This window comes from Indicator indicator, unplaced genomic scaffold, assembly GCF_027791375.1.
Source record: "Indicator indicator isolate 239-I01 unplaced genomic scaffold, UM_Iind_1.1 iindUn_scaffold_64, whole genome shotgun sequence".
NCBI classification, from domain to species: domain Eukaryota; kingdom Metazoa; phylum Chordata; class Aves; order Piciformes; family Indicatoridae; genus Indicator; species Indicator indicator.
In genome coordinates, this window is record NW_026539195.1 from 121,878 (window position 1) to 136,089 (window position 14,212).

General features: G+C 59.1%; 2 protein-coding genes across 2 annotated transcripts; both read right to left on the reverse strand.

Annotated features, from left to right (window-relative positions):
- Positions 1 to 405: 405 nt before the first annotated feature.
- On the reverse strand, positions 406 to 3,141 carry S100A11 (S100 calcium binding protein A11). The gene is made up of 3 exons (XM_054398561.1): positions 3,067 to 3,141; positions 1,396 to 1,533; positions 406 to 671 (listed from the first exon to the last, which is right to left on the reverse strand). Exons 1-3 carry the CDS (start codon positions 3,067 to 3,069, stop codon positions 519 to 521), a joined length of 294 nt encoding a protein of 97 aa, XP_054254536.1. The 5' UTR covers positions 3,070 to 3,141; the 3' UTR covers positions 406 to 518.
- Positions 3,142 to 5,634: 2,493 nt separating this feature from the next.
- Positions 5,635 to 14,212, reverse strand: LOC128980101 (trichohyalin-like). Its single transcript, XM_054398541.1, has 6 exons — positions 14,075 to 14,212; positions 11,918 to 13,522; positions 10,920 to 11,858; positions 10,599 to 10,758; positions 7,212 to 10,469; positions 5,635 to 7,082 (listed from the first exon to the last, which is right to left on the reverse strand). Exons 1-6 carry the CDS (start codon positions 14,210 to 14,212, stop codon positions 5,635 to 5,637), a joined length of 7,548 nt encoding a protein of 2,515 aa, XP_054254516.1.

Sequence of the window (14,212 nt, forward strand, 5' to 3'; positions counted from 1 at the left end):
CCTCTCCCTCCCTCTCTGGCACCCTCAAGCCACCAAACCTGGAGAGGTTTGAGGTTTTCCAGGCACTGGAGGCTGCAAAGCTTGCAGTCATTCATCATGGTCCTGCTAATTGCTGGTGGTTAAGTGCTGCTGCCACTGCTCCCCTCCTCCTGGCTCTGCTTTTTACCTCCTGGAGTTGGACCCTTCAGAGTCTGTTACACCTTGCCTGGACCCTTTAGTCCTTGCCCTGTGGTATTTAAGAGGCTGAAGGATCTCCAGGGCTTGCAGTGGTGAGCACAGAGATGTCCTCACCTCAGGTGGAGGAGCAGAGGGCAGGGCCTGGAGCTCCTGCTTGGGGCAGGGTTTTGTTCCCTGCTGCTGCAATCAAACCATTTCCTCCTGCTGGTGTTTGAAACCTTTTGGGTTTTTTAATACATAAAAAAGGGAGTGGGGAAGTGCCCAGCCCCAGGGCACTGCTGCCAGCTGTGCATCCATCTTCCAGGAGTGTTCAGAGAGCTGGAGGAAAGCCAGAGCCAGGCTCAGTGGGTAGGGGTCTTCACCACCAGGGTGTTGTGGCAGGCCACTGCTATGCCCCCAATGAGGTTGAGGAACTCCTGGAAGTCCAGCTGCCCATCACTGTTCAGGTCAAGCTTCTTCATCATCCTGTCCACCACAGCTGGGTCCTTCTGGTTCTGGGAGAGACCCAAAGAGGTGAAGACCAAAGAGGGAGAGAGGGACTCCATGGCAGCCTTGAGCCCCTCACTGAACCCACCCCAGGTATGGAGCTGGTGGCTGCTGAGCTCCTCACCAAGGAGAGGCTTTGGCAGAGGGGCTCCAGCCAGGCCAGCTCTTGGTTTTCAACCAAAGAGAGAGCAAAGATGTGAGGAAGTCAGCTCTGGAGTCCTCAGACAGGGACCTGGTGGAGCAGGGCCAGAGGAGGTCACAGCAATGCTGGCAGGGCTGGAAGCCCTCTGCTGGGAGGCCAGGCTGGGAGAGTTGGGGGAGTTCAGCCTGGAGAGGAGAAGGCTCCAGGGAGACCTTCTGGAGCCCTTCCAGGGCTGAGCAGAAAGCTGGGGACAGAGTTTGGAGCAGGGCCTGTGGTGGCAGGACAAGAGGAGGGATGGTTGGGAAGTGCAAGAAGGAGATGGAGAGTGGAGAGAAGGAGGAATTGGTGGTGCTGAGGGTGGGCAGAGCCTGGCCCAGGCTGCCCAGAGAGGTGGGAGATGCTCCCTGGCTGCCACCAGCTCAGCTTGGTTGGGGCTGACCCTGGGTGAGCTCTGGTGGTGTCTCCTGCCCACGATTCCATGACTCTGGGGGGACTGAGCTCCTCCAATCCCCCACCCCAGGGTGCTTCCAGGGGCACAGCCTTTAACTGCTGTCCCATGGGAGACAACTTTGGAGCTGGAGTTGGCTCACCTTGGTGAAAGCAGCCAGCTCCGTGTTCATGAAGGCCAGGAACTCCCTCTTGGACAGGGTGCAGTTGTCTCCTTCCCTGCCTGCATAGCGCTGGAAGACGGCCAGGAGGGACTCGATGCAGCGTTCGGTCTCGGTGGGCTGCGGGAGCAAGGGCAGGACCTGGTGAGCCCTGCAGGGGGCTCCGGGGCTGGCTGAGGAAGAGCCGAGGGTTGGGTGATCTGTTGGACTCGGTGATCTTGGAGGTCTCTTCCAGCCTGGTTGGTTCTGTGATTCTGTGACCCTGGCTGAGGAAGAGCCTGGCCCCGGGTGAAGACCCTGACCCTGGTCGACCACCCTGCCCCTGGGTGAAGAGGAGCCTGCCCCTGGCCTCTGCCCACCCTGCCCTGCCTCACCCTGCCAGTCCCTGGAGGAGGGTTGGGCTGCTGGGGGGCCTCCTGCCCTCGGAGTCTCCTCTGCCCAACCTGTCGAGCTGCATTTTTCCCTGCCCCGACTCTCTCCCCTGCCTTGGCAGAGCAGGGCTGGGGTGCAGGCAGCGACCCAAGAGGGCTGGGGAGTGGCTGATGGAAAATCCCCCGGGGAGATGTCAGCTCCCGTGGAGGAGTCTCCTGGGTGGTGCTGCAGCCACAGCAACCTGCTGCTGTGTTCCCTGCTTTCCTGGCAGGGGAAGTCCTTTCCCCTCCCCCTTTTCTTCCCCTTGCCCTGCCTGGACAGAGCAGAAACTCTGAGTCAGGAGAGAAAAATGCGGATTTGGCTGCTGCCAGCCAGCAGGGGCTGGCCCGGGGGGGAGGGGGAGAGGGGAGTGTGAGGCTCCTTCAGGACAGGGTTTAGTGGCCGTGGTGGGCTTCGGGGGCTGTTTGGAGCCGATGATCCCAGAGGTCTTTTCCAGCCCGACCCATTCTGAGTTTCCTTCCCCTTCCCACAGCTGGGAGGAGTCTGCCCCTCCCTGCCTAACCTCAGCATCCTGAGGCCTCTTGGCCACATCCTGCCCTGCCCGAGGCTCGCTGCAGCCTGGTTGGGTGGGAGAGGAGCTGGGCTGCTGCTGCTGCTCTTTGGGGGGTTCCTTGGTACCCCCTGCCCTGGTGCTGGGGCCGGGGAGGGGGATGGAATGGGTGAGAGCAGAGCTGCAGCCCTGAGTCTGGGGGTGGGGTTGGTGGAGAACAACACAAATGCCACCCCCTGGTCCCCTACATCTGCAGGGACCCTCTGCCCGTGCCCAGGCCCCCTCCCTAGGGGAGATATAGCTCAGCCCTTGGCACCAGCTCCAATTCCTGTGCCACAGGGCAGCTCAGCAGCAGCTCTTGAGGCAGAAGCTCCTCTGCCTTCTCTCTCCCCCCCTCCTCCGCCCCTTCTTCTTCCCCTCTTGCCCTTTCTTCTCCCCCCCACCTCTTCTTCTCTCCCTCTTGCCCCTTCTTCTTCTCCCTCCTTGCCCCTTCTTTTCCCCTCCTTGTCCCTTCTTCTCCTCTCCCTGCCCCTTCTTCTCCCCTCCCTGCCCCTTCTTCTCCCCTCCCTGCCCTTTCTTCTCCCCCTCTTGCCCCTTTCTCTCCCCCTCCTTGCCTCCATTCTTCTCCCTCTCCTTGTCCCCCTTTTTCTCCTCCTCCTTGCCCCTTCTTCTCCCCTCCTTGCCCCTTCTCCTCCCTTCTCCCTGCCCGTGGTGGCTCCCAGCTCACTCACCATGGCTGGTGCTCAGCAGGGCTGTGTCCCGGGCAGGGCCTGGCAGCGATGTGGCAAGGCAGGAGCTGGGTTCGTTGTGAGCCTTACCGCAGAGCCACCGCCCTCGGAGCCAGCGCCCAGCCCTGACTCAGCCCCGGGGCTGCCCTGGGCTGTGTCAGCTCTAACGGCGAATCTGGACCTGCCTGAGGTCCCCAAGCTCCTGGCCCCTCCTCTAGCCTCTGGCCCCTTCTCCCTCCCCGATTTTTCCTTCTTTCCGATTATTTCCAGTTTCATTTTCTCCTCCCAAGCTCTTCTCTCCCTTCAGTGCTTTGCCACCTGTCCCTTTACAGATCCATTTCTTCCATAGCGTGAAGCAGAGGAGGCTGAGGAGAGACCTCCTGGCTCTCTACAGCTCCCTGAGAGGAGGCTGGAGCCGGATGGGGGTCAGGCTCTTCTCCCAGGGTCTGTGCAAGAGGGAATCCCAGGGGAAGGGGTGGTGGCCAGGCTCCTCCTGGCCGCAGGGAGGGATTTCAGGAGGTTTCTTGCTGCTGTCGGTGTGTTTGCAGTCCAGGCTCTGGCTGCGGTTGCAGACAGCTCCATCTGTGCTGCCATATGTCTGTCACCGAGACGCTGCCACTGCCACACGGCAGCGAGGGGACGTGGCTGAGAGCATCTCCCCCTGCCTGGGACAGACCTTTCCCCCCTGGCACCATCGCAGGCTGGTGACCGTGGCTTGGTGGGGGAGTGAGGAGCCCTTAGGGGCTGTCCCCTGGGCCTGTGGTGGAGCTGAGAGGCTCTCGTCCGTCCTGGCCCAGCCCCACCAGCAGGCAGCAGGCTCCGCTTGCGTTCAAGAGCAGGACGCAGATGGTGCTGGGCTTGTCCTGGCTTCTCCTGCTGCCTTCTTGCAGCCTTGCAGCTCCATCTGCTGCTGAGGGAACTCCAACTCTTGCTCCAGGGACAGAAAAGGGAATTCAAACCTGGATTTCTGCTCGGGGATGTCTCCATCTCCAGAGCTTTGTGCACCACAGGTAGGGTTTGGTGCATCTTCCATGCCCTGCTGCTGCCTCTCTGCTGCCCAAGGATCCAGGAAGGGGAGAGCCCAGGGGCAGAGGCAGCTGAGTGCATGTGGCCAGGGAAATGTGCACCTGGGTGGCCTTGGACTGCTGGTCCTCCCCATGTCCAGTGTCTGCCATGACAGCAGAGCACAAGGGCACATCCACAGCTTCCTGGGAAGGCTTTGGACCACAGCATTCATGAGCTGGGATGGAAGCCTCTGAAATCAGCTTGAGGAGGAGGAGGGAGGGAGGGAGGGAGACTGAGATACTTCTGTGGGCTCCTAGCAGGGAGGACTTGGAGACCATTTTCAGCAGCAGGGTTGAGTGAAGTGCCTGAGATGTGGAGGATCAGAGGTGGTGGAGCCATTCCAAACCCACCTGTGAACCTCTTGTGGCAGAGGGCTGGACTGGATGATCTCCAGAGGTCCCTTCCACCCCTTCCCACTCTGTGATTCTGTGATCTGAGCTGGGCCACCTCCCACCAGGTTGAGGCCCTTGTGGAAGTCACAGAATCCTGGAATGGGTTGGGTTGGAAAGGACCTTAAAGCTCATCCAGCTCCAACCCCCTGCCATGGGCAGGGACACCTCCCCCCAGCCCAGGTTGCTCAAGGCCTCATCCAGCCTGGCCTTGAACACCTTCAGGGAGGGGGCAGCCACAGCCTCCCTGGGCAGCCTGTGCCAGGCTCTCCTCTGACTCACTGTGAAGAATTTCTCCCCACTCTCCACTCTCAATCTCCCCTCCTGCAGCTTCAACCCCCCACCCCACCCCCCCCCACCCCTCCCCCTGCAAGCCCCTGTCGAAGCTGGGTGTGAGGATGAAGGAAGGCAGCAGTGGTGCAGGCAGCAGCAATTTATTCTGATTTTTTTTCATGCGATACATCAGAAGGAGAAAGAGGAAACCCAAACCCCCTTCCACCCACCCCCAGCACCCTGCAGGAGCCTCAGCAGAACTCAAAGCCTCTGTGGAGCAGCAGCCTGGGAGGCTGCTCAGCTGTGAGGAGAGCAGGAAAGTGTCACCCAAAGCTCTGCATCTACAAAAGGGAAGAGTTTGGCTGTTTTGTGGGTTTTGTTTTTTTTTTTCTTCCCAGACTTGAGGATTTTCAGCCCTCAGAAGGAGCTGCTGGAGCTTTCAATTCTTTTTGTTCAGAAGGCTGAGGAGCTGTGAGGGTGGTGAGCTGCAGCTGTGCCACAGGGGAGGAGAGATGAGAGAGGACCCCAAGGACAGAGAGAGACCCAAGGAATCCAATTAGAGCTGCAAGGTGACTAAATACTGCATGAAGGTGGCCAAGACATGGTGCAGGGAGGCAGAAGCTGGAGATCCTGAGGCAGAGCCTCTCTGCTGACGATTTGCTACCTGGAGAACCCCCAAAGCCACTCGGCACCATCTCCCTGCAACCCATTAAGCCTTTGCGTGCTGTGGTGGCAGCCTAAGGTGAAAGCAGAGAGAAGAAGTGATCCTAAAGTGAAAGCAGAGAGCAGAAGTGATCCTCAAAGGGGCTCGGGGAAGCTCTGCCGGCTCCAGGGGCAGGACTTCTCAAGAAGCTTTGGTTGCATCCTTGGTCGCACGGCTCGGTGCCTCCTGTGGGGTGCCGGAGGGGCCCTGGCTCTGCTTGGTGCCCGGACGGGGCTCTTCCTCCCGCTGAGCATCGCTGTCTGCCCAGGGGCTCCTCCTGGCGCTCTCCTGCCGGGTCTGGTTGCTCCTCTCGGCAGGAGGAAGCTCCGCAACCTCTCGGCCGCGGCTGGCTCCGTCCCTCCGCGCCGGCTGAGCTCGGCTCTCGTCGGCAACTCTCCGGCTCTGCTGGCCGGCTTCCCGTGGCTCCGCAGCCTGGGGCGGAGGTGGGCAGTCCTTGGCCTCCCTGTCCTCACGATCCCTCACCTGGCAGCTGGGTTCAGGCTCCCGCAGGACCCTCTCCCTGGCAGCCTTTGATCCATCTCCCTGGGGCTGCTGCTGCCTCTCCTCTGCGCTGGGCACCTCGGGGCGCTGCCTGTCCCTCCGGTCCTCCTTGGTCTTTGCCCGGCCAGGGTCAGCCTTAGCAGCCCCCAGCTCGGTGGCAGAAGCCCGGGGAGCCCCTTCCTTCACCCCTCTTTCGGTTCTCTCCTGTGGCTCTTCGAGATCCTCTGGGTTTTCCCGGGAGCTGGAAGCTGGGGGGTCCTCTTGCCGCAGGGGTTCGAGCTCCTCCGTTTCTCCCTCATCCCTTTGGGGCTGTGGCTCCGGGGGGCTGTTGGCATCGCAGGGAGCTGCTGGTGGCTTGGCTGACACCTGGCACTTCTTCACGTAGAGAGGCTGCTCCGGGTCGTGGGGCTGGTGGCAAACGATCTCATAGGTGGTGGCTTCAGGATCGTTCACGTTCTGGATGACGTGGACCAGGTAGGCTATGGTCTGAGGGTCGCAAGGCTGGGGCAGGACCCTCACCTCTGGCTGCACGTCAGGCTCGGCGGGGATGTAACGGACCCGCAGGTCACTGACCGGTGCCTGGTTGCCCGGCAGGGAGAGGTCCCTGGTATCCACATCCACGGTTTGGTAGAGGCTCCTCTCACGTCGTCGTCCTTCATCCTCACGGATCCAGCTGCTGTCTGCCTCAGCTGCTTCTTCCTCCCGTAGAAGCCTGCGGGTCCTCTGTCCCTCCTCTGCCTCAGACACTTCACGTCGTAACTCAGCTGCCTGACGGCGTTGGACGAAGTCAACTTCCTGCTCTTCCTCGATTATCTGGAGCCTGCTGCTCTCACGGGAGTCCCTCTGGCTGGCCCTGGCTCGTTCTTCTCTTTCACTGCTACCTCGTCTTTGGCTCTCAGAAATTTCCAGCTCCCGTTCCCGATCGATTCTCCTCTCCCGCACAACCTCTGCCCTCTCTCGTTCCCTTCTGATCCTCCTCTCATCCTCTACATCTTCACGGACACGGCCCCGGTCCCTCCTTTCCTCAATTTCCTCAATTGGCTCCAGGTCCCGGGATTCACGATGGATCTTGACACCAGCTTCAGCTGCTGCTCTCTCAGCCTCTCGTGTCCTCTCGTACCTCACTGACTCTCGCTGTCTGCCTTCTCCATCCCTGCTCTCTCTCCTGGCTCCTCGTTCTTCCCTTTCTCTTGTTTCCTGGCTGCGGCGTTCATAACCCTCCAGGTCCAGCTCCCGTTCCCGGTCGATTCTCCTCTCCCGCACAGGCTCTGCCCTCTCTCGTTCCCTTCTGATTCTCCTCTCATCCTCTAGATCTTCACGGACACGGTCCCGGTCCCTTCCTTCAACAACCTCCTCAATTGGCTCCAGCTCCCGGGATTCACGATGGATCTTGACACCAGCTTCAGCTGCTGCCCTCTCAGCCTCTCGTGTCCTCTCGTACCTCACTGACTCTCGCTGTCTCCTTTCTCCATCCCTGCTCTCTCTCCTGACTCCTCGTTCTTCCCTTTCTCTTCTTTCCCGGCTCTGGCGTTCGTAGTCCTCTAGGTCCAGCTCCCGTTCCCGGTCGATTCTCCTCTCTCGTTCCCTTCTGATCCTCCTGTCAGGTTCTTCACGGACACGGCCCCGGTCCCTCCTTTCCTCAGCTTCTTCAATTGGCTCCAGCTCCCGGGATTCACGATGGATCTTGACACCAGCTTCAGCTGCTGCTCTCTCAGCCTCTCGTGTCCTCTCGTACCTCACTGACTCTTGCTGTCTCCTTTCTCCATCCCTGCTCTCTCTCCTGGATCGTTGCTCTTCCCTCTCTTGTGTCTCCCGGCTCTGGAATTCATAGCCCTCCAAGTCCAGCTCCTGTTCCCGACCGATTCTCCTCTCCTGTACAACCTGTGCCCTCTCTCGTTCCCTTCTGATCCTCCTCTCATCCTCTAGATCCTCACGGACACGGCCCCGGTCCCTCCTTTCCTCAACTTCTTCAATTGGCTCCAGCTCCCGGGATTCACGATGGATCTTGACGTGAGCCTCAGCTGCTGATCTCTCAGCCTCTCGTGTCCTCTCGTACCTCACTGACTCTCGCTGTCTGCCTTCTCCATCCCTGCTCTCTCTCCTGACTCCTCGTTCTTCCCTTTCTCTTCTTTCCTGGCTCTGGCGTTCGTAGCCCTCCAGGTCCAGCTCCTGTTCCCGATCGATTCTCCTCTCTCGTTCCCTTCTGATCCTCCTGTCAGGTTCTTCACGGACACGGTCCCGGTCCCTCCTTTCCTCAGCTTCTTCAATTGGCTCCAGCTCCCGGGATTCACGATGGATCTTGACATCAGCTTCAGCTGCTGCTCTCTCAGCCTCTCGTGTCCTCTCGTACCTCACTGACTCTCGTTGTCTTCTTTCACCATCTCCAGGCTCTCGTCTGTCTCTCTGGATGGTCCTGGATCGTTGCTCTTCACTTTCTCGCCTCTCTCGGCTCTGGCGTTCGTGGCCCTCGAGGTCTACCTCCCGTTCCCGGTCGATTCTCCTCTCCCGCACAGGCTCTGCCCTCTCTCGTTCCCTTCTGATCCTCCTCTCATCCTCTAGATCTTCACGGACACGGTCCCGGTCCCTTCCTTCAACAACCTCCTCAACTGGCTCCAGCTCCCGGGACTCCTCTTGGATCCTCAGATCAGCTTCAGCTGCTGCTCTCTCAGCCTCTCGTGTCCTCTCGTACCTCACTGACTCTCGCTGTCTGCCTTCTCCATCCCTGCTCTCTCTCCTGACTCCTCGTTCTTCCCTTTCTCTTCTTTCCCAGCTCTGGCGTTCATAGCCCTCCAGGTCCAGCTCCTGTTCCCGATCGATTCTCCTCTCTCGTTCCCTTCTGATCCTCCTGTCAGGTTCTTCACGGACACGGCCCCGGTCCCTTCTTTCCTCAGCTTCTTCAATTGACTCCAGCTCCCGGGATTCACGATGGATCTTGACATGAGCCTCAGCTGTTGCTCTCTCAGCCTCTCGTGTCCTCTCGTACCTCACTGACTCTTGTTGTTTCCTTTCTCCGTCCCTACTCTCTCTCCTGGATCGTTGCTCTTCCCTCTCTTGTGTCTCCCGGCTCTGGAATTCATAGCCCTCCAGGTCCAGCTCCCGTTCCCGGTCGATTCTCCTCTCCTGCACAACCTCTGCCCTCTCTCGTTCCCTTCTGATCCTCCTCTCATCCTCTAGATCTTCACGGACACGGTCCCGGTCCCTTCCTTCAACAACCTCCTCAATTGGCTCCAGCTCCCGGGATTCACGATGGATCTTGACACCAGCTTCAGCTGCTGCTCTCTCAGCCTCTCGTGTCCTCTCGTACCTCACTGACTCTCGCTGTCTGCCTTCTCCATCCCTGCTCTCTCTCCTGACTCCTCGTTCTTCCCTTTCTCTTCTTTCCCGGCTCTGGCGTTCATAGCCCTCCAGGTCCAGCTCCCGTTCCCGATCGATTCTCCTCTCTCGTTCCCTTCTGATCCTCCTGTCAGGTTCTTCACGGACACGGTCCCGGTCCCTCCTTTCCTCAGCTTCCTCAATTGGCTCCAGTTCCCGGGATTCACGATGGATCTTGACACCAGCTTCAGCTGCTGCTCTCTCAGCCTCTCGTGTCCTCTCGTACCTCACTGACTCTCGCTGCCTCCTTTCTCCATCCCTGCTCTCTCTCCTGACTCCTCGTTCTTCCCTTTCTCTTCTTTCCCGGCTCTGGCGTTCATAGCCCTCCAGGTCCAGCTCCTGTTCCCGATCGATTCTCCTCTCTCGTTCCCTTCTGATCCTCCTGTCAGGTTCTTCACGGACACGGCCCCGGTCCCTCCTTTCCTCAGCTTCTTCAATTGACTCCAGCTCCCGGGATTCACGATGGATCTTGACATGAGCCTCAGCTGTTGCTCTCTCAGCCTCTCGTGTTCTCTCGTACCTCACTGACTCTTGTTGTCTCCTTTCTCCATCCCTGCTCTCTCTCCTGGATCGTTGCTCTTCCCTCTCTTGTGTCTCCTGGCTCTGGAATTCATAGCCCTCCAGGTCCAGCTCCCGTTCCCGGTCGATTCTCCTCTCCTGTACAAGCTGTGCCCTCTCTCGTTCCCTTCTGATCCTCCTCTCATCCTCTAGATCTTCACGGACGCGGTCCCGGTCCCTTCCTTCAACAACCTCCTCAATTGGCTCCAGCTCCCGGGATTCACGATGGATCTTGACACCAGCTTCAGCTGCTGCTCTCTCAGCCTCTCGTGTCCTCTCGTACCTCACTGACTCTCGCTGTCTGCCTTCTCCATCCCTGCTCTCTCTCCTGACTCCTCGTTCTTCCCTTTCTCTTCTTTCCTGGCTCTGGCGTTCATAGCCCTCCAGGTCCAGCTCCCGTTCCCGATAGATTCTCCTCTCTCGTTCCCTTCTGATCCTCCTGTCAGGTTCTTCACGGACACGGTCCCGGTCCCTCCTTTCCTCAGCTTCCTCAATTGGCTCCAGGTCCCGGGATTCACGATGGATCTTGACACCAGCTTCAGCTGCTGCTCTCTCAGCCTCTCGTGTCCTCTCGTACCTCACTGACTCTCGCTGTCTGCCTTCTCCATCCCTGCTCTCTCTCCTGGCTCCTCGTTCTTCCCTTTCTCTTGTTTCCTGGCTGCGGCGTTCATAACCCTCCAGGTCCAGCTCCCGTTCCCGGTCGATTCTCCTCTCCCGCACAACCTCTGCCCTCTCTCGTTCCCTTCTGATTCTCCTCTCATCCTCTAGATCTTCACGGACACGGTCCCGGTCCCTTCCTTCAACAACCTCCTCAACTGGCTCCAGCTCCCGGGACTCCTCTTGGATCCTCAGATCAGCTTCAGCTGCTGCTCTCTCAGCCTCTCGTGTCCTCTCGTACCTCACTGACTCTCGCTGTCTGCCTTCTCCATCCCTGCTCTCTCTCCTGGCTCCTCGTTCTTCCCTTTCTCTTGTTTCCTGGCTGCGGCGTTCATAACCCTCCAGGTCCAGCTCCCGTTCCCGGTCGATTCTCCTCTCCCGCACAACCTCTGCCCTCTCTCGTTCCCTTCTGATCTCCTCTCATCCTCTAGATCTTCACGGACACGGTCCCGGTCCCTTCCTTCAACAACCTCCTCAACTGGCTCCAGCTCCCGGGACTCCTCTTGGATCCTCAGATCAGCTTCAGCTGCTGCTCTCTCAGCCTCTCGTGTCCTCTCGTACCTCACTGACTCTCGCTGTCTGCCTTCTCCATCCCTGCTCTCTCTCCTGACTCCTCGTTCTTCCCTTTCTCTTCTTTCCCGGCTCTGGCGTTCATAGCCCTCCAGGTCCAGCTCCTGTTCCCGATCGATTCTCCTCTCTCGTTCCCTTCTGATCCTCCTGTCAGGTTCTTCACGGACACGGCCCCGGTCCCTTCTTTCCTCAGCTTCTTCAATTGACTCCAGCTCCCGGGATTCACGATGGATCTTGACATGAGCCTCAGCTGTTGCTCTCTCAGCCTCTCGTGTCCTCTCGTACCTCACTGACTCTTGTTGTCTCCTTTCTCCATCCCTGCTCTCTCTCCTGGATCGTTGCTCTTCCCTCTCTTGTGTCTCCCGGCTCTGGAATTCATAGCCCTCCAAGTCCAGCTCCCGTTCCCGGTCGATTCTCCTCTCCTGTACAAGCTGTGCCCTCTCTCGTTCCCTTCTGATCCTCCTCTCATCCTCTAGATCTTCACGGACACGGTCCCGGTCCCTTCCTTCAACAACCTCCTCAATTGGCTCCAGCTCCCGGGATTCACGATGGATCTTGACATCAGCTTCAGCTGCTGCTCTCTCAGCCTCTCGTGTCCTCTCGTACCTCACTGACTCTCGTTGTCTTCTTTCACCATCTCCAGGCTCTCGTCTGTCTCTCTGGATGGTCCTGGATCGTTGCTCTTCACTTTCTCGCCTCTCTCGGCTCTGGCGTTCGTGGCCCTCGAGGTCTACCTCCCGTTCCCGGTCGATTCTCCTCTCCGCACAGGCTCTGCCCTCTCTCGTTCCCTTCTGATCCTCCTCTCATCCTCTAGATCTTCACGGACACGGTCCCGGTCCCTTCCTTCAATAACCTCCTCAACTGGCTCCAGCTCCCGGGACTCCTCTTGGATCCTCAGATCAGCTTCAGCTGCTGCTCTCTCAGCCTCTCGTGTCCTCTCGTACCTCACTGACTCTCGCTGTCTCCTTTCTCCATCCCTGCTCTCTCTCCTGACTCCTCGTTCTTCCCTTTCTCTTCTTTCCCGGCTCTGGCGTTCATAGCCCTCCAGGTCCAGCTCCCATTCCCGGTCGATTCTCCTCTCTCGTTCCCTTCTGATCCTCCTGTCAGGTTCTTCACGGACACGGCCCCGGTCCCTCCTTTCCTCAATTTCCTCAATTGGCTCCAGCTCCCGGGATTCACGATGGATCTTGACATGAGCCTCAGCTGTTGCTCTCTCAGCCTCTCGTGTCCTCTCGTACCTCACTGACTCTTGTTGTCTCCTTTCTCCATCCCTGCTCTCTCTCCTGGATCGTTGCTCTTCCCTCTCCCGTGTCTCCCGGCTCTGCTGTTCATAACCCTCCAGGTCCAGCTCCCGTTCCTCGTCGCTCCTCCTCTCCCTCCTCCTCTCCCTCCTCCTTCCATCATCTCGTTCCTCCCACTGCTGATCCTCACAGATTTCTCTCTCGCTTTCCTCATATTCATCCTCGTGTTGCTGGACCTCCTCCCGCTCCGGGACTTCTCTTTCTGGCTCACAGCAGCTGCGGTCGAGCTCTAGCGGCTCCTCCAGGCGTGCCTGGTGTGGGCGTCTCCGGGCCAGGCTCTCCGTCTGCCGGCTGCTGCCTTCAGCTGATCTTTGGCCCAGCTCACGTAGCAGGTAGCGGCTTCTCTGTTCTCTACGTGGCTGGTTGGACCTTATTCTATCTGCTTCCTGTGGCCATTGGCTCCTTTGATGCTGTGCTGGCCACGCTGGTTCCTGTGGCCCAAGGCCACCCCACCGGTCCTGCCGTGGTTGAGGCTCACAGCCCCGGCTGCACCTCCTCACGTCTCGCAGCTCCTCTGGACGAAGCCTTTCTAGCTGTGGCCTCTCCTCTTCCTGCAGCCCAGCTTGCTGTGCTCTGCTGCTGTTCCTGCTGAGCTGTGCCTCTCCTTGGGCTGGCTCTGGAGGCTGACGTCTCCTCTGGTCCCGTGGCTCCTGGCTGCGTTCTTCTCGGAACTCCTCCTGCTCGTTGCTTCTTTTGGTGTCGTCTCTGCTGTGTTGGTTACGTTGCTGGTGCTGCCCCCTCGTTGCCTCAAGCCTCTCCAGCTCGTTGACCCTGGTGCCTCGTTGCAGCTCTGGTTCACACCGGGGGTGGTTGCTCTCCTGGGTTCCTTCTTCTTCCTCCTGGAGCTGCCGACGGCTCCCTCTGCTCTTGATTTCAGCTTCCTGGAGGGACTTGCTGGTGGTTGTCAACTTGGTTCTTTGCAGCAGGGTTGGGCCCTTGGGCAGGTACCAGTAGCAGGCCCTGGCCACTTTGAACACCAAGAGCAGGTACTCGGTGAAATCGATTTTCCCATCCCCATCCCACTCCAGGAACTGCAGAATCTTCTCAACCGTCTGAGGGTCGTGTGGCTTCTGCAGGGAAAAGGCAGAGAAGGAAAGAGGAGAGGTCACCCTGCCCCTCCCCAGAGAAATGCAGACATGGGGGTGGCTGCTGCTTGCCCACAGCACAATGCCCAGGAGGGGCTGGAAGCTCTCCACACCAGGAGACTCCACAACCTCTCTGGGTATCCTGCTCCAGGCCTCCAGCACCCTCACACCAAACAACTTTCTCCTCCTGCTCAGGTGGCACCTCCTGGGCTCCACTTTGTGCCCCTTGGCCTGGTCCTGGGCACCACTGATGAGAGTTTGGCCCCAGCCTCTTGCCCCCCAGCCTTTAGTTCTTGCTGAGCATTGCTCAGATCCCCTCTGGGGCTGCTCTTCTCCAGCCTCTCAGCCTTTGCTCCTCACAGAGCTGCTCCAGGCCCCTCAGCACCATCCCAGCCTCCCCTGGACTCTCTCCAGTAGCTCCCAGTCCCTCTTGAACTTCCTCCCCATCCCACTCTCATAAGGATCTCTCCCCTCTCCTGGAGGAGATGTGGTCCCTCCATTCCAGCCTTGGCCTGGAACTCTGGCAGCAGCACTCACAGCTATGACATCTGCAAACTCCTCCTCAATGAGCTCCTTCATCCTCCTCCTGCTGAGGCTGGAGCAGCCTCCATCTTCCTTTGCATGCTTGTGGAAGAGGCCAATGATGGTGGCAATGCTGTCCAAGAAGCCAGGCAT